The 20130-nt window shown below is 38.3% G+C and overlaps 1 protein-coding gene across 1 annotated transcript in view; it reads right to left on the bottom strand.

Annotated features, from left to right (window-relative positions):
- prkcha (protein kinase C, eta, a) overlaps positions 1-19848 on the bottom strand; it is a 28542-nt gene extending 8694 nt beyond the window's left edge. Inside the window, exons 1-10 of the mRNA XM_082515837.1 lie at positions 19164-19848; positions 12332-12395; positions 8974-9121; positions 8845-8879; positions 8645-8727; positions 5125-5254; positions 4900-5033; positions 4667-4798; positions 3366-3539; positions 717-871 (exon numbers count right to left, since the gene is read on the bottom strand). Coding sequence (XP_082371963.1) covers positions 717-871; positions 3366-3539; positions 4667-4798; positions 4900-5033; positions 5125-5254; positions 8645-8727; positions 8845-8879; positions 8974-9121; positions 12332-12395; positions 19164-19514 — 1406 coding nt within the window. The 5' untranslated portion in view covers positions 19515-19848. The remainder of the gene's footprint in view (positions 1-716; positions 872-3365; positions 3540-4666; positions 4799-4899; positions 5034-5124; positions 5255-8644; positions 8728-8844; positions 8880-8973; positions 9122-12331; positions 12396-19163) is intronic.
- Positions 19849-20130: the final 282 nt, after the last annotated feature.

Raw genomic sequence — 20130 nt, 5'->3', positions numbered from 1 at the left:
GACTTAACAGAGAAAGATGATAATTACTGTCATCATCCGTTACTTTCAGCTTCGGTTTTAAGCTTTGTTGAGTCAGCGAATGCAAAGACACACTAGATGTGTTGAACGTAGTTTGTAGTACAGTGTGTGTTTGTGTGTGCTTGCGTGTGTGTGCGCTGACACAACAAGATTTAGCAGCATTATCCTCCTTGATATGATTTTATCATTTGTAACTTGAAATTTGGATTTTTCTTTTTATATATAAATAAAGACATTTTTAACACAAATTGATGGCGAAAAGGCAAAAGTGGTGCATAAAGATGAATCAGAGAGCAGGAAATGGAGTGCTTCCTGGGAGAGAACCTCCACACCCTCCGCTTAATGCATGAATTAAGCAAACTCTCATTAAACCTGCAAGTATGCTTGGTAGCACATTTTCATTGGATGGTTCTCAGCGGCAGTCTTCTTTAACGTGACGTATGAGTCTCAGGATTGCAATGTTCTGATTTAGTGTTCACAGCCATGTAGTACTTCACATGATTAATGTATCATATATGCAGTTTCCTCTTGATAATAAATTGATTCCGACATCCAAGAGAAGAAACTGCATAATTAGTGTCTTTGCAGTAATATTACACTCTTTATGATATTAAAGTTTTTTTTTAAATATAGTAAACTATGGTAGTGAGCTCTGAGCTCGCTATAAAGGCTAGTTCGATTGCTTTATGTATTTATACCTGTAAATGATGCCTTTGCTGTGCAGGAACATGAGCGCAGAGGTGATCTCGGCTGTGTAGAAACGGGCTCTGCCTTCTTCGAACTTCCTGGACTTCTGGATGTGGAACATGAGATCGCCGCCGTTCACAAATTCCATGACAAAAAAGAGACGGTCCTGCAGTGAGAATTAGGAGATGACATTTACACGTGTGCACACAAAACCCCCATTGGGCACACAGAAGCTCCCACGTTATTAAGCAGTCCAAGGAGCAACGACCGCAAACATGCTGAGGCTGCTTCAAGGATGTTACATGGCTGCTTCTCATTAACTTCAGATGCCTGTATAATGTGTTCCTGTGCAACCAACTGCAGCTTAAAGTTAGCAAAAAAACCAAACAAACCCTAATCTAACTCATAAATCTTTCTTTCTTTCTCATTACAGGCTACGGTCGATAGGTGATCTACAAAATGGGAACCTGGGGAAAAGACTGCAGTACGACATGATTTAGAGATCTGCCTCTTGAAGTGATCTGGGTACTGAGGCACAGCTGACTCTGTTTTACTGGTCTGTGGTTTAGAGAGGTCTGGCTTTTTTTCCCCCCTTTTTGCACATATAATGTCCAATAAGGACGTGCTGCACAGGCAAAGTAGGGAGCACTTTGTATGTTCAAAGAAATCTCTCTGGGTTTTTCTGTCTTATACGAGTCAAACTGACTTGTCAGGCCATCAGAGATCTGGCGTGACAATTTACTTTGCAATACTAAACCCCTCCATAGATAACTGCTCAAACATAAAAGCAAGAATGGACGTCACTTCCTGGATCAGCTCTTTAATTTGCCAATATAGTGGTTACTGGGATTTCCAAAGTTTTGCTATCCAAAGAGTTTCTCCATTCATCCTGGAACCTGACGAACATTAGTCTGACTGTCTATTACTACTAATTTCCTGGTTAGCACTTTAGATGACCTGTACACATGAACACAGCTCCACTTCTTAAACCCTCTGCTTCAGATTCAGGTTATGTTTAAAATATATATAATACATTAAAACTACAACAAAGCAGCCTTTTTATTAATACAGTACTTGAAGCATTCATGCCGGAGGTCAGCATGCCGACTGTCTGATCCCTGCTTGCAGGTAGGAGTCGTGGTTAGGGTTAGGTTCTTGTATCGGACTAACGAGGCTACTATGTAAACACGGCAACTTTTAAGCATACTCACATGAAATGAGCTACTAATCTCTTTTGTTTTTGCTTATCTGTAGAAACAAAAAATTATTACATCGAGATTTGTTGCGATTTAAATGCCATCCATCCATCCATCCATTCATCCATCCATTCGCTTCCGCTTATCCTTTTCAGGGTCGCGGGGGGTGCTGGAGCCTATCCCAGCTGTCATAGGGCGAGAGGCAGGGTACACCCTGGACAGTTCGCCAGTCTGTCGCAGGGCCAGCACACAGGGACAGACAACCATTCGCACTCACATTCATTCGCACATTCACACCTAGTGACAATTTGGATTATCCAATTAACCTATCCCCACAAGCTGCATGTCTTTGGACGGTGGGAGGAAGCCGGAGTACCCGGAGGGAACCCACGCAAACACGGGGAGAACATGCAAACTCCACACAGAAAGACCCCGGCCTGGTGGTGGAATTGAACTCAGGACCTTCTTGCTGTGCGGCAACAGTGCTAACCACCGTGCCACCGTGCTGGCCGATTTAAATGCCTTTTTTTAATATTTTAAACTTAATCTGAAGACTCCTCCAGGGCAATCAGTGTACCTACAAAGTGGGCCTTGAAAATGAAAAATATGCATATAGTTAGCAATGGAATATCATCTCTAAAAAACATTCTACATATTTTAGTTTGAATTATTGTGAAATGGAACTATATGCCATGCAGAAAGTGCCGCTAATTGTCCCTTGCAACGTGATTTTGTGGTATTAGTGTGAACTGAATGACTCTATTACCAAAATATAGAACAATTTTACACTTCTGGTATAATAAAAGGTGCTTTTAAGTATTTTGTCAGGAAACACGTGACAGGCATTTAAATAAAACAAGGCGTTCTCGTGGAACAATAGCTGTTGCATTGTTTTGTCTGGGTTTGAAACTGTTTGCGCAGCAAGCTCACTTCGATCTCAATCAGTCGTGGTTCAACCAACCAAAGCAGATTAGAAATATCCCGTCTGAGCCAGAAAAACAGCTCTGTCAGTCAAGCATCATTCACTGGCTTGTGCCAGGAGTGAACAGACATAAGATTGGGGAACTGCTGCCACCTTCTGACCACATGATGCACTGGCATCTATGGAAACAGACCGATATTTTTCTATTTACATTTAGCACCAGAAACCAAAAGTAGGGTATGCCTGAGTGCCGTGACCCTTACTTGAACCAGTTCTGTGGATCATTTACTGGTAAGCAAAGCAGTAAAAATGAAAATAAGGTCATATGAGGCCACGACATTTCTAAAGCACTCATAAGGAAGATCTGTGCATGACACAGACATCATGAGCCAAAACATCCCCTTCTATTTTTCAGCAGAAATGTCATCATCATCACAATCTTCAGCCATTTAAGGCGGGGTGAAAGCTTCTCATGAGTGAAGAGGGCTAAAAGTCACAAATGAGTTTATGTGAAAGAAGTGTGCGGCCATGCTTTCACTGACCGGTGTCTGGAAGCAGCAGTACAGCTGTGTGAGGTACGGGTGACAGCGGGCCAGTGACAGCACCCTCTTCTCTGTCATGGTGCACTCGACGTCATCATCCTGCAAAATGATGTCCTTCTTCAACACCTTGACCGCGAAAACCCGATCTCTGCCATTTAGTCTCGCCAGCATCACCTGGAGAGTAACACAAACATAGTAACAGGAAAAGCCACGTGAGAAAGTGAATGATTTGCTTAACTGCTAATAAAATGTGCTAAACTTGACAGCGACAGGATTTAGGGTCCTTCCTGGAAACACCTGCTAATCATTTAGAGTGCTGGCAAGTAAACTTAAATTTAGTATTTGCTAAAAGTGTCTTTTTTGGCAGCAGTTTCCATTAGTTATCAATTGGACCGATGCGCTGTTTAGAAAGTCGCATTGTAATGATGCCTAAACGAACAGGACTTCCTTCCACAGTATTTCTGTTTAGGCTTTACAAAAGGTTTTGCAGTAATCTGCAGAGCAGCCATTCTGATATTGTCTTGTGAGATATCTTAAATTCACATAAAAACTCCAAAAATTATGGTACTTGTGCTACATTGATCTTCAAAAACAAATCAGCCAAAAACATTTTCCCACTGGCATCGTGGACTGTCCAAGCTTAAGGGACACAGTGAGGTTCTTCTTGTGTCAGGGTTAATAGATTCCCTTTATTAATTCCTGCAGGGAAATACTTTACCATCCTTGATATTATGAGCAGTGGGCAGCAATCGTGCATTGCCCGGAGTAAGTCTGTGCATCGGTCAGAGGAACAGTAACGAGACATTTGCAATGGCGAGATAAACTGGAGGACGAAGCCAGCACAAGCATGCTAAAACCGACCCAGAAGGGTTTTGGCCTTCTGTGTGGGTTTTGATGAGGAAACAATGCTAACCACAAACCACCATGTTGCAGTTGGCTCTTTAAACCATCTCTATTTGCAAATTTTGGACTCATAATTGAAGCTTTTAACCTCTTTAAGTGACCATTTTGAGGCCTCAGTTGTTAATGTGGGGGAGGCATTTCAACAACACACACTCTTCAAGCATTTTTTTGAATCTCTTTAGCCACTGGTGAAAGGGTTTGCTCACTTTTCAATATATGGAGATCAAAATTCAGTGTTTTTTAATGCCAGTTGTATATTTTTGTGGTCATGTGAATGTTTTATTAGTCAAACGTTAGAATTAAGCTGCTCTAATCCATTTTTGTCCAGTATGAGCCAATGCTCATCATTACACTAAGTGCACAGAGTACTTCCTATAATCTTATTATCTCATTCCTACCTTGCCAAAGCTGCCCTTGCCCAGCACTTGAAGGAACGTGAAGTCTGAAATTCCTAGCCGTGGCAACTGCTGCTGAGTTTCCGTACAATCCCTCCCCTCAGATGGAGTCCTCGTCTGTTCTGTGTTTTTCACCTGTCAATGCAAAGAGAAAAAGACAATTTTCTGATTACACTCTCGTTTGTGATTAGGATTTAGAACTGTTCCGTTATTCTGGAAAACTCAGACGTTTGTACCACTGATTTCCGTTTGGCAAGTCCTTCTGCCTGCAGACCCATCTCAGCGAGCTTGTTGGCCAGTTCCACACTGTTGACCCCACAGTTGGGAGCAACGTTGCATTTGCAACGGATGTGGACGTTCATTTTGCAGACTGAAGAGAGAAATCACAGAAACGGTGACTCTATATGAAAGACAACTTTTGGATGCAGATATTGAGACATGAATGCTGATGCGAGTCTTACTTTTACAGTGCAGCCCCTGTCTGACAATCCCCCACAGCAGCGAGCCACAGTGGTCACAGAAGGTGGGCGACTTGTAGTTATGCATGTTGAACTTGTGAGGGATGTTGATGCTGAAACCTTGATTTATAGGCTGCAGAAAGAGAGCACACGGTAATTATGAGATGTAAAACTGCTTTGCAACAGCATCGTCCACAATGCATTTTCAGTTCAACTCAGTTTTATTTGCACAGGCCAACATCACATGTAGAAGTTCAAAGGGCTTCGCAGGTATAAAAACACATGAGAAATAAAGTCACTTACATATTAAACATTTAAACAAACAAGCAACCCATCAGAATACACATTTACACACATATATAAAACCACAAACGCAGACATACAAATAACAAAAGGAAAATTAAATCATAAATAAAATCCTGTGAAACAAACAATCTTGGAAGTAATAGAACCAGAAGACCAATATGTTGATGAATAATGATGCCTATCTTCTGTATCTACCAGATTACGTGAGGCTCTACAGCCGAATTATAGCACTAGTTTAGTGCTAGATTAAAAGAGATGTATTTTTTTGTGTTTCTTCAAATCATCTGTAGAGTTTGCTTCCCTATTTTTTTGAGGTAGGTTGTTCCCAAACTTTCCCTACTCAATAGCTCTTCTAAATGTTGGGATGGGTGTTGTTTTCTAGAAACTCAATGTGCTGGATTTCTAGAAATTAGTGGAATTTACTTAAAACTAGTGCAAGTGTCAGGCAATTTTCAGACATGTACCAGGTGGATCTAGTGAGCCATATTTGTTTTTTTGTTTTTTTAAGAAAACAAAACAAAACCCCACACTCTATTTTAAACGTAGAGCAGCAATACTAAATGCTCTTTTGGATCTTTCCACAATTTCGTATATATTATTATACAGAGCTATAGTAAGAAATTGAACCTGTTTATAGACTTTTAAGACTAGACATTGTAAAATATTTGATCATCTTATGACATAGCAGTTTTTTTAATTTATACTTGAATTGCAAATATAAGTGGTTATTTTTATTGGAAGCGTTATTAATGCTAAAATAAATTTAGTAATTCAATATTTGTGATTTATTTAAGTTTGATTAAATTAAGTGTAATAAAAATGAGTAGTTATAATTGCAATTGTTACTTTTTGTTATGCAGTTACAATTTCTATGTCAATATATTGTTTTTACTGTTTCGGTTTTCCTACAAACATGGAAAATGTCAGGACATTGTCTCAAAGATGTACTCATGTTTGTGGAGCTGTCTACTTGCCTCTTTTATATAAGTGCCATGCTCTAGGACAGCACCTGTAGTAGGATGTGCACACATGCTCAGTTCAGAGAATTCAATTTTATCTTTGTAGAAAAGTTTAAATGTTTAGTCACATGATCTTATTGCAGGTACTGGGAAGCAAGTTGCTTGTGTCTACTCAGGGCTGTACTTTGCTATGTTTGTTACATTTATGGAAACTGCCAATGTGCATCAATAAAAATGTTCATACACTAATGTTCCTTTAAATGTATGAGGAACTGGTATGTTACTATGTTAACTTCACTGACATTGATCTGCAACATAAAAACATCCTACAAGTAAAAAAAGGCCTGTAATACGCTCCAATAACACTCGAGGGTTGAAATTTTGAATTTCTACGTATTTTAATGAGTGCCCTATAAAGGGGAAAGAAGTTTTCTTTTAAAATCAGTTCTGTGAGATAATGGAAGTCATTGTAAGTCTGCTAAGAAACTGTAATGATGTGTTCTGTTATTTGTTTTAGTTAATAACTTCACAGTCAAGTTTCAAGTAAGCTGCAGCCTTCTCGCAACCTTTTTGGGAAGTCCAACAAAAAGAGCATTGCAGCAAAAGACAAAACAAAAAAAAACAACCAATACCTGTGCAATACCTTTTAGACATATGATATTTAGTAAAAAGCTGTTATCACTTAAAGGTAGTGAGATTTGGAAAAATATTCCAGCTGTAATAAGAGAATACATTTAAAACTCATCTCAAATGATGGCTAAAAAGGAACCAGACCTGTGACCATTCATTTTATACTAATGTGTGTTATCTTTAATGTCGTATGTGTTTATATTTATTTGTTGTTCTGTGTTTTCTTATTGTACTGTGGATTTCATGTATTTGTTGTCTGGACTATATTGTTGTACGCTGTCTGATGGTGTTTTAATTTTCTTTGTTATTTATCTTTTGTCTGCCCTGTCAGGGACTAGAGCTAGAAAACTGTTTAAGGTTCATTCTTGCACATTTGCGTGATAAGTTGATTAATCTGCACTGTCCCTTTTGAATAAATACATTCAAAATTCAAACTCGTCCGCAGGAAATGAATGCATGAAGAAGTTTTTTAGAATCATGGTGAGTCTGGTACTGTCAGACACATCTTCCTGAAATGGAAGAAGTTTAAAGCTTGCATCACAGTAATGATCATAAGACTTAACTTTTGGTTTTATTCTGTCAGCTCCTAATTTGCAAATGAGCAGATCACATTTTATTTTAGGACTAAGCAAAATTTTTATCTTTAATTTTTTTTAAATTGCAGTCATCCATTTGTTAAAGTCAGCCACCCACATTGGTGAATGAGTTCAGTACACTGTCACCTGGCTCCACAGAAATACGCTGTCTAGCATCTGTGTAACTACAGTAACAAAAATGTATGCTGTCTAATAATGTTTCCATGCATGTAAAGAAAAAAAGTAATGGACCCAGACAGCTACCCTGTGGAGCTCCAAAGAAGAAAATGTGCAAGCACCTTCCATGAAAAGAATTTCATCTGTTTTGACAATATGCCTCATACTTATGTTTAATTTCTTAAAAAACAAACAAACAAAAAACTCAATCAATTACTCTCTGTCACTTATGATCAAATAAGACTTTTAAAGGAACATAGCATAAAAGAGACAATAAGTCTAAAGGAATTATATAATGATGATTATACTATATTTACAAAATTTGTAAATGGTGTATTAAAAATAAACATGCTTAGCGTATAAATTTTTATTATCCTGTCAGATTTTAGGGAAGAGAAACTTGTAATATTCAGCAAAATATAACAAAACTAAGGGACTCTCCACCATTTGACCTTAGAACTGAAGAAGCGTCTCGGATGAGAGGTGAAACGTCTTCAAGCAACTTAAAGAAGTCCAGACGCTTTTCTTTGCAAGCTCCTTTGAATAACAAAACTAAGCTACATAGTTGCGTTCAAACTGCTAAAACTGTCATGGATGTATTTATAGAAGCATAAAAATTTATAGTGTTCATATGTGGAAAATAATAGTGTAGTACAGTGTTCTGCCTCAGTGACCAGTCTAGACAGAATATAGAAACAGGAAACAGCCTACTGATCACTGCAGGTGTTAATCAGATGCGTGTGTGAATGTGTGTGTAGGAGGGGGAGGGTGCTTTTTTTTGACATTCTGTATTTAAACAAAAAAAAAAAAAATCTGTAAAGAGAACAACTATTTAGAAGTAAACATGCTGATTAGAGTGTATTAATGTGTCGTTACCTGTTCTTTTGCTGTTTTCTTCATGCGTGGACAGACAGTGACGACCTGCTGGTGGCATCGTTTGTGCACCACACAGGTACACACTGAAGAAAAAAAAAAAAAAAGACAAGACAACGAGTCAATGGCGGACTCATAACAAACACAGGTGTGTTTAGGCAACTGTGGTAAAAGGCAGAAAGAGAAAAATAAGTTCTGCTTACCTTGACACTGGTAACCCTGCTTTCCAAAAACACCCCTATTAACATAAAAGAGAACACATTTAGATCCAGTTTACATTCTACACAGAGATGCGCTGCCAGCACTGAATCACCCATGCGTGACTTTCTCACCAGATGAACTCTTTGCAGTGAAAACAGAAGGTGGGCTGACGGAGGAAAGTGGACATAAACTTGTGCCCATTAACCTGGTGTATCCTTCGCCTCACGGCTCCCTGCCGCTTCCTTGTAAACTGCTTGAAATTCTTCACTACGGCCTCATCTGGCAACAAGACAAGAACATAAGTTTGTAACATAAAAAGCACAGAAGAAGTGCGTGAACTCTTAGAATGGATTTATCACATTATGGGATTTCTTTAAAGTGGATATAAAGTCTTTATTTATACTTGAATGTGAAATATGAATTATTAAAATCTGTGTTTCTGCTCAACTCTGAGGATATTTCAGCTCAACATCACTGTTTTGCATTAATTCAACAGGTTGTGATTTTTCTGGTTCTTTTAGATTTGAAGTTTGATGACGTATTATTTAACTGTATCTGACAGTTACATGTGATGGTGCTGCATTACAGTCTGTGTGGTTGCGTGATTTTAGCGAGGGGGTGTCTGGGTTACTTCTTTGGTTCATTTTGACAGCTTTCATCAGGATATTTCTGGGCACCGCAGGGAGCCACTCTCACATAAAAATGTCCTCTACACACCCACTACAGTGTATGGACAAGCAAGAAAAAGGTGGAACGATTAGCATTTAAAAGCAGACACTGTTATCTCTCACAGTTCTAGGACTACTCCCAGGGACTGTAAAAAAACAACTTTTTTATTTTTAGGATGAATTATTGTCAATCCTCTTATCTTTCAATCAACTGATGAACTGTCTCACAAATGACGTAAAAAATTGCCATCGTTGTTTCCATGAACTGCAAGATGGCATCTATGATATATTAGTTTTGCCCAACCAGCAGAACAAAAGTAAGACAGACAACCAACAAGCAAAAAAAACAAAAAGAAAAAGAACCAAGCCCTGAATTATCAACCTGATAAGCTGGAACAAATAAATGTCTGGCATTTCTGAATGATTTTTAGAATACAAAACAACAGTCTGATATTACTTATTTGTAACCATTTAAGCCAACGTAACAGACAGACACTGCCTACACAAAAAAAAAGTCTAACAGAGAATTTTCCATAACTAAAAATAAAAACTCCTGACACTATTAAAACATGACTTCTTTCCCATATCACATAACCCTAGCATGATTCACAATATATTTTATTTTTATTAAATAAATTAATTCAGTCATCTGTCAAAGATCAAACAAGACTTTGAAAGGAAGGCAGAATAAAAGAGACAAAGAGTCTAGAGTTGTCATATTGTAATTTATGTTGTGAACATCTACACTGTAACTGTGTGTTTAGACCTAAGTAATGAAAGTCAGTAAAGAAATCTGCAAAACCACACAAGCATTACACATGCATTACGGAAACCTTTTTGCTGAGCCCACACCCCACCCCTGCAAACAACACATAGATGTAGTGTGGTTATTGTATGAAAAGGGGGCGTTCATTTCAGACTAAGAGCCTCTACATATACTGCAAAGCCCAATATACACACTACACATATTTAGTCCAACATATATTTTGCTTCAGGTGGTAGTGCGCTCCACGGGCGACAGGTATTTCTTGAAAATACACAACATCTTAATTTAGATTTATGCATTTGATGTGGTGTTTGTTGCTATTCATTGTGCTCTTGGCTACTCTGTTACGGTCTTGTCATTGAATATATATCTATACATCAAGAAAGAGACTCTGTGGAGCAATGCTTCAGATCACTGAGGTTTGTGGGTATTTGTTCATGCACAGCTCTCATGGTCCTGGCACAACATTTCAATCAGGTTGAAGTCTGGAATTCAATTGGGCCATTGCAGCTCCTTAATTCTTTTCTTTTTTCAGCCATTCTGTTGTAGATTTGCTGGTTAGGTTAATCATAACGTCCTAAACCTAACCATTCACCCACTTTTTCAAATAAAATAGTTTACAAAGGAGTTCGGGGTTGAATCAGTAACTGCAGATTGCCCAGGTTCCCATAGTTGCAAAACAAGCCAAAATCATCACTCCTCCAATGTGCTAGATAGTTGTTGTGAGGTGTTTGTGCTGACAGATTGTGTTTTGTTGCTAAGTTGTTCGGCCTTGCACAGCTCTACTGTACATTATATCCACACATCTCCACTTTGGTCTTGTCTGTCCAAAGGACATAGTTCATGAAGTCTCCTGGTTTGCTCAGATGCCCCTTTGTAAACCTAAGATGAGCTGCTATACTCTTTGTTAGAGGGAAGAGGCTTTCACCTGGCATTCCTTCCAAACACATCATTCTTGTTCAGTCTTTTTCTAACTTTGCTGCTATAAACTTTAACACTTAACATGCTGACTGAGGTCTGTAAAGTCTGAGATGTATTTCTGGGTTTTTTTTGCAGTTTTTCTGAGCATTGGACAGTCAGGGTGAATTTTGCTGAGCTGTCCACTCCTGGAAGGATTTTGGCATTATTTCAGCACACACCTGAATACTCCACAGAAGCAAACTTCCAAAAAAATCTGCTTTTATAAAGCTGGTCATACTTGCTGGTGATCAGTTAATCAAGTCAATTTAATGAGCGGCACTTGGCTGCTACCCTAGTCATTTCTATGGAAGCAGTAAAGGTGCACTTTGTTTTCACACAACTTTAAGCATTTCTGTTTGCTTTTCCTGTGTTTTCTTGACTGTAGGCTCTTGTTTCTGAGAATTAATTAATTGGGAACTTGTGTGAGGTGGCATAGATTTGCCAATGATGTACAGTCTCAGTGTAAAAAAAAAAAGATTTCAACCACACTGACCTACACTATCACAAAATATCATCTTGATATGTAGAACTGGATGTTTTGTGGCTATCTGCATCCTCCTTGAGGTCAATCGCATTAATGATGCGAAAGCTTTTGATTCAGCTGTTTTGGACGTGGATTATGTCCACAAGGGAAGAACATGAGAGGAAGAACATTAGGAGAACCTTTTTTAGACCTACATGAGAAAACTGACAGGAACAACAGAGAATGTAGCCCAGTGTTGTTTTTAATCAACTTCTGCTTTAACAGTCCTGCACCATCACTTCCCACTCATCTCATTTAAATGGCCTTGTCTCATTGGTGAAAGAGTTTGTACTTAAGTTAGTGCCTTGATGTCGACATCTAAAAAAGGCAAACATTTTTCACATTCACGTGCATGCGCACGCACCTATCAGAGCCTTTGCATTGACAGACATTGGTATTTAATGAGTCAGATAATCATTATTCATAAGGGCAAGTGGAGTTTCACAGTAGAATAAAGGTGAAGGTAACACAGTGGAATTGTTTAAATAGCTGGCATTGTTGTTATGTTGCTCTTGGAGGGTGTTGACATGTAGGCACGAGGAGAACAACTAGACTGTGCGTTGCATACATACCATCTACAAAAGATCCGGTGAGTGTGATGTGAACATACACCTTGCCCTCTGGTTCCAAGTCCATCTGCAGATTCAAAGACATGACACGAAATGATTTCACTACACCCAGACAGTAAAACTGAAACACACATCTGCCACAGTGAAACACGGTTCTAAAGTATCTGGCTAGAAGCAGAGATATCCAAACCAAACTAGCTTAACCAAACTAGCTTACTAATATTACACAAATAACAAATCAGCCATTTATATACACTTAGATTGTTCAATCTCAGATCACCACATTTTTAGAAGATTTTTGCTCAGTGACCTTTGATTTGGCTGAATTTTTTATGCTTTTGGTCATATATAATAAACAAATATGACCAAAACTGTGACTTCTTCCCTCTTCTTCTTCTTTTTTTTTTTTTTTAAAAAAGCCCGTCCACCCGCTTTCAGGCCTTTTTTTCCTACCTTGAAATCCGAAGCAAAACATGTATACCTTAAAACACCTTTAAAGAGCCTCTCTCAACATAAAAATGAATCAGGGTGTGTAATTTGGCACAGATACATCAAAATGACCGAGTATTGGCTAGTTACAATATGGGGAAAAAAGTGAGAAGTCCTTAAAGTGTCATGTTTGAAGAAAAATAACTTTAAATAATTCAATAAAGAAATTACATTTCAGAACACAACTAGTATAAATTTTGTATGTAAATGTAAACAGTATTCTACACGAACGGAAAAATAAAACATGTAGAACAGTTTTTAATTTGAAATTCGTAACTATTTACATTACATTCATCTTCTGTGCTGGATTGAGCAAATATGACGTTATGGCAAAAAAAAGACCCTAAAATATCAGCGAATATGCATACCGTTCATTTCCATGACCCATGGAAGAGTCTTATAATTCAGGTAGAGTGTAAAATATAATGAGACTAGGGCACCGGTTTAGCTCAGCGGGTAAGCAGGCAACCACATGCCGCCTGGCTCGAGGCCGACCTGCAGCCCTTTGCTGTGTGCCTTTTCCGATTTCCTGCCTGTCTTCACTTACCAAGGCAAGATATATATATATACACACACACACACGTGTGTATGTATGCATGTATATATAAACTGTGCGTGCGTGCGTGCGTGCGTGCGTGCGTGCGCGCGTGCGCGCGCGCACACACGCACGCACACACACAGAGTTGTACTGATGTACAGTTTTTCATACATACAAATAAATAATATGAATTTATGTGAGTAATGTCATACGAGACCCTATCCCTAATCCCACGACTGCTACAGGCAAGCAGGGACCAGGATCAGATTTTAATATAAGAAATGTTACAGTGTTGCATTTATAATGCCTCTTAGTATATTCAAAATTTTACCTCTTATATTTCATAATTTTTGCGATATTTATGTCCAAACATTACCTTATATTTCAAAGTGTAGGAAAAATACATTACCTCACACGTATACAAAATGTTATAAAACTTGTATAGAAAAATATTAGAGTTTTAGAAACAGCTGTTAGATCAAAGAATGTTTGGATTTAAATAGCATTGAAAATAGAGCTCGAGTCCTTCGGGTGTACTATCCCAGACTCACAACTATGGCATGACATTTTTGTGTCATTCTTCAGAGTGTACATACTGTCGCAGGAATCTGGACAATGGGACTGAAAGACTACAAAGCAGGCCTGACAGGTCTTACATGTCAGGCTACTTACAGTGAGAGTGGTGCCAAGCTATTTAACCATAATTAACAGCATCACCATCTGCATATATAAGTTGGCCTCTTTAAAGCTGGACAGAGATGAGCAGACAGAAAGAGATACTTCCTTCCTGCAGAAACCACTGGATGGAAATTTTTATGTCACCGTATGGTCGAGCAAAGCTCTATTTATACACATAAGCCCTTCCTGGAAAATACTGACAGCAAACCAGACGATGACACGGAGTATAAATATATAGTAAGCTCTGAAAAAAATGACTTGGTGTAAAAGTTTAAAATGAAAAAAGAAAAAGATAATTTCAGTTAAGAAGTGAAGAAACCTCAATTTTCTTTTCAGTTGCCGCTCATATCCTGTCTCAATCTACAGTCTAGACGACAGGTTTGACTTGTCCACTGTGAGAACTTCCTCTGTGTGTGTGTTTGTGTTATGTTATCTTTGCCTTTTTGACTGCGGCTTAGTTTAAGTGAATAAATAAATAATAATAATAATAATAATAATAATAATAAAAAACAACAATACATTAAGAGGTTAGAATTTGTTTCCTTCTCACTGAGTGACAGAGCTCAATTGGGCAGATGGGCAGATTAAAGGAGGTGTCCATATTGTTTATCTTTATACAAACACATAAAGAACTGTGGTGCTACAGAAAATTCAATCTGTGATAACAAGGTTTTGGTTTGACTTTTGCATCTATTTCAGGACATGCAGACATTTCTACTTACTTTAGAAAGGGAACCATTGCAAGCTGTGCAAGTGCACATTTTTTATACAGACCTTAAAGTAATCTCATAACTGTGGGTAAAGGTAAAGGACAGCAAGACGCTGTAGTTAAAAAGCAGAACACTGAATGCTACATCATAGAGAGGGAAGTTTCTTTTTCTTTTTTTGTAGGGTCCCTTTTTCAGCCAAGCGAGCAGCACAATAATCAGTGGTGGAAAATGTTGAGGGGCCACATTTAACCCACTTTTAGTTTCATAGCTTGTAACCCTCAAAAACCACTGCATGAACACATCCACAAGTACTTCAAGACTGATTAGAGCAAACACATAAAATAAACAGCAGCTAAACAACCGAATAATAAGCAAAAGACATCACAAAGTAGTGCTGGGTACTGTCAGCAGGTGGGAGTCAAAGGAGCTGGGCTTGTGTGTGTGTGTAAATGCCATGTTAAATGTCTCTGAACGCCTTTGGGTTAAATGGAGGAGTTGAGTAACTTCCTGAAGAATTCTGCTTAAGCTGTGCTTTGAGTCCAGTAAAAGCCAGAAGAAAAGACACGAAGAGTTTTGTGGAGGTTTCTTTCCTGGACACAAGAAGGTGTGAAAAGAAGAGACAGAGAAAAAAAGGCAACACAGAAAGAAGAGCATTTGAACACAAGCCAACTGAGACTAACTATTTTAGCAGTAAGAGAGAGAGCTGATCAGCTGCCTGGTGAGAAGACTGATAAACAGCAGTGTGGGCGTGTGGAGGCTTGCGCCTCATGTGAAACAAACCAGCCCAGCACTTCTGCACAACAAAGCCCTTAAAGCCTTCACAGTTCAGATCTAGCGGATAACGGCTTAGAATTTGTGTCTTGAAGTGAGAAAGTCAGCTGCACTAACCAGCCACTTCTTCTAAAACTGCAGACCAAGCTCCACTTTCATACCACTTCCCCTACACTTCTGGGGTCTTGGTGTAAATGTGTGCAAAAGCAGTCTTGAAAGTCATGCTTCTCTCTACAAATGCGACTCTCAGGGGACTTTAAAGTGCTGATTCTTGCCAATAAATACATGCACTGCTCATGAAAATCAGTTAATTACCTTATTAGTAATTCTGTGTGTATATATATATATATGTATACATACATACATACATATACATACATATATATACACATATATATACATACATATACATACATACATATATATACACACATATATATACATACATATACATACATACATATATATACACATATATATACACACATATATACACATATACATATACACACACACATATACATATACACACACACATATACATATACACACACACATATACATATACACACACACATATACATATACACACACACATATACATATACACACACACATATATATATATATATATATATAATTAACCTCTGTGCTATGTGCAAGGGCAGAGCTGTTTCCAAATGTGAGATAGAGAACTACTGAAGGTTATAGCACTATTGCATTATATTGCAATTTGCATATTATTGCTGATTGATACAAAACCGCCACATTAAATGGACTCTATGAGGCATTTGTTTCTAATGTGCTATGACGTAATGAGAAAGTGAGGAGACAGCGTAAGGGCCATGCTCAGGTTACATTCACACCTGCAGTGGCTTCTAGTCCTGAAGGGATGAGAGTAAGTCTGAACAGGGAAACTCCAGTTTCAAGAAGCACTTTTTTGTGTTTCAGTGTAAATAAGAGTGAAACCACTGTGGTACTTCACATAAGGCTTTAATTTAAGCTTCATGAGGTCATTTTTTCCACTGAAAACTGTGCATATATGGTATTATAGCAACAAAATTTTGGACAAAGTTTCTTTTACGCCTCAATCGACAAAGTTTTGTGAACTGTGAAACTCTGTAAATGGCTGAGAGCAGACGTGTGGAAGTTATAAAAATACATGTCTCTAGAGGCAGCTCGTGCAGGCCTGGGTACTTCTCTGTATTTGCTTGTGAGTTAGCAGGTCTTATAAGTAAAATTAACACCTCCCCACTGCAGTTGCATGTGTGGTTTGTGACCATGGTTGCTGCCAATAACAATTCTAAGGCAGTGTATGAGCAACATTTATGACAGAGGTTCTTGACCCAACACTTTATGTTGAAAATGAGTTAATAAATCTTGGACTCTGTTTAAACCTCTTCCTCCTGTAGAAGCAGGGAGGACCTCAGTGCAGATGGGATGGTGTTATTGTTTTCAGGCACAAAAAGAGGGAAAATTAGTCACACACTGAGGCGTGTAGTGAACAGCGCCCTGAGCTTAATAACAGGCTTTGCCTTCTAAACCTGCTCTAAAACGCTGTTCATAAAGTATTAAAGCTCTGATGTGAAGTTAAAATAGCGCCTAATGTGAATGTGACTTTAGAGGTTAACTTTTTTTTTACTATAAATCAACCTGGAACTACATTTTTAATCAGTCTTATAGCGTTGTCTTAAAATTGCTTAGGTATGGATAGAAGAAATTAATAATTTAAGCAGGATTAGAAAATATAGGATGATTTTTTTCATCATAAGGTCCATATTTTGATTCCGGGACTTTAAATTCAGAAAAGTTACCCTTGTAAAGTAAAACAAAACAAAAAAAAACTGACTTAAAGCACACTTGTCTGATTGGCCAGCGTTGAGAAAGCCTGCTGAGGAGAAGCACCGCGTGCCTGTGAGCAACACTTGTTTATTTTTGCATTTGTTCACTGGTTTGTTTGTTCTTGATTAAAACTTGAATCTCAACTTAACTTGCTTATTTTGGAACCTTAATCTAACCAGGAATAAGCGCATGAACAACATGTGTAACATGTGACTGATCTGTAAATATTAATGCCCTTTGCATTGTTTGTTTTCTCGTGTTCGGTCAATTAAGTCTTTCAGTCACAAGCTGCAAAAAACATATGTACAGCTTTTTTCCTGTGCATGCTTCAGTTAATTGGCATACAATGCATGACTGACATGGGAAAGGTCTGCTGTCAGGAACAACCAAAGCTAACAAAGCTAGCATGGTATTTGCTGACAAGAGTAAATTAAGTGTCAGTAAGACTTCTGAAGAACACTGTTTTACTGAAATGTTTACATATATATTGGCAGCAAGACGACTTTAGTTTGGCTTCGTAGGCCTGAAGATGACTATAAAGAAATCTCTGTAACATTTTTGTTGCCGAAAGTAAAAATTTAGCATTCCCAGTACAGGTGGGTCAATAAAATTACAATACTTTTTTTTTTTGCCATGCAATTACAGACACACTGGGGGGTGTTACTCAAATGAATGAGGGTAAAATGCACAGAAGCTTTAGTAAAGATGGTGAACATCCAGCTGAGAATTCACTGAACTAATCAGTTATACACTAATGTGACACCGCAGTGTACGTACTGCATATAAAATTCCAGCTTTTCACCCTTTAAAAAAAATTATCCTTCAGTTACACAGAATACTGTATTCAAATGTTATTGTGGGCAATGTATCAAAATAATATCACACTAGCTTCTGAGATACTCTTTGAGTAATTCAAAGCTGTCTGTATAATGCATTTTTAACATAGTTAAAGCCTTGTTTAACATGAATATGCAATTTAAATTGCATATATATCTGACAAAAAATAAGAATAAAAGTATATGTTCCCATTAAGCCATCCATAGGTTTGTAAACAGTAGGCCCATTTCACATTACCAACTAAAAGTGGATCAGTGATAAATTTCTTTAAGAGCTTTTGACACTAAAGTTTCTGTATTATAAAGAATTGTAAAAGTCTCTTCCTTTGCATTATTTCTCATACATATACTACAATAAAGCTACATGAGATGGGACAGGCAGAAACTTTGGGTCAGTTACTGCTCCAGCAAACAGGAACTGGTTCATGTCTGGGTATGTGGCAGCTGTAAGTGATGTGAGTGATCATGCTGGACATACTAAGTATTGTTGGTATTGGACCTTCAGGTATATTGATTCTGGCTGTTATTTAATTTTCCAAGGCAATGTATGATGGCAGGAAATGCCATCATACTGTCATTGGATCTGAGGCGTTTTTGGCTCCGGGTTGAACCAATAAACTCTGCTTGGAGGTGTGTACTTTAATAATAAAAACATTTTATTTTTCTTCTTCTTCTTCTTCTTCTTATTATTATTATTATTATTATTATTATTATTATTATTATTATTATTATTATTATTATTATTAGGCACTGTTCTCAGTACGAGACCACAGGCCTGCTCTCATATTGTGAGGTGTATGTAGTGGTGTGTGGCCAGCTGCACATCTGTGCCCCAGGGCATCCTGACAGACGAATCCACCCATGTTTATGGTTAAAGGATGGTCTAAATTTAAATGGAAGAAATAACACTTAAACAGCCATTAAATGACAGTTTCACTTAAACAAAAAAACAAGGGAACCCTAAAACTTACCCATCCCTCAAAAGTCTCCCCTGTGTTGGAAGTTTCGATGAGGTCCTCGAACTGAATGGTGCAGTTGGCCACAAAGTCATCATATCCGATTGGAGTGTCGTGGAAAACAGCCAGCTCGATCTGTTTGCCGTCGTTCACGTTGAGGCAGAACTCCTCGTTGTACGTGGGCATGTTGGTTTTCTGCTTGGTGTGAGTCTGCCCAATTTTGTAGTCGTCCACCTTCACCACAATATAGGGGTCCATGGCTGGAGGAGCCTTGTTGAAGATGACAGAGTGGCGGAGGGAGAAGGTAGTCGGTTTCAGATCCACCGCCTCGCCGATCCGGAGCTTTAGATACCCGTTAAACTTCATGTTTACTAAGCTTATATATGCGCTAAGTTAAAAAGACAGCAGGCAAATTAAAAATAATATTTTAAAAACAATATGGAGAAAAAGTCATTCACGCTCACTTCAGGTCAACAACGACCAAATCTGTTCACAGTTCTTGGTGTCAGCTCATCCTGACCTAAAAGTTTTTGTGCTGACCGTCTGTGCAGCGCGTTTACTGTGAGCGCAAAAAGCTGCAGCCAGTATCGGTGCGAACCTGCTTCAAATGCTTTCAGTAAATAGGAAGCGACAGCATGCTGGGGAGGAGGCACAAGTTCCGCATAACATTTGACACACACACACACACACACACACACACACACACACACACATCAGCAAACCTCTCAACCTGTCACTGTCGGGTTGGTGTGTCACGTGGTTGTATTGTAGTTCTTTGTGTAGAAAAAAATGGAGTCTGGTACTATATAGACCATGATGCAACACTCTGTTTGTGTAAGGTGCTGTGGTGCTTCACCTGTCCTTCACTCTGTGATGAAATATCGCCCCTTTGGCTCTTATCGTGCACTACAGAGTCCGAGTTTCTCATTTATAACTTCAAGGGCTTTATCAGGCTTTAAAAAGATTTAAAAGAGATTTTTTC

This window comes from Aulonocara stuartgranti (genome assembly GCF_965226115.1).
Source record: "Aulonocara stuartgranti genome assembly, chromosome: 19".
NCBI classification, from domain to species: domain Eukaryota; kingdom Metazoa; phylum Chordata; class Actinopteri; order Cichliformes; family Cichlidae; genus Aulonocara; species Aulonocara stuartgranti.
The sequence above is the reverse complement of the archived record's forward strand: the minus strand, read 5'-3'. Positions and strand labels throughout refer to the sequence as shown.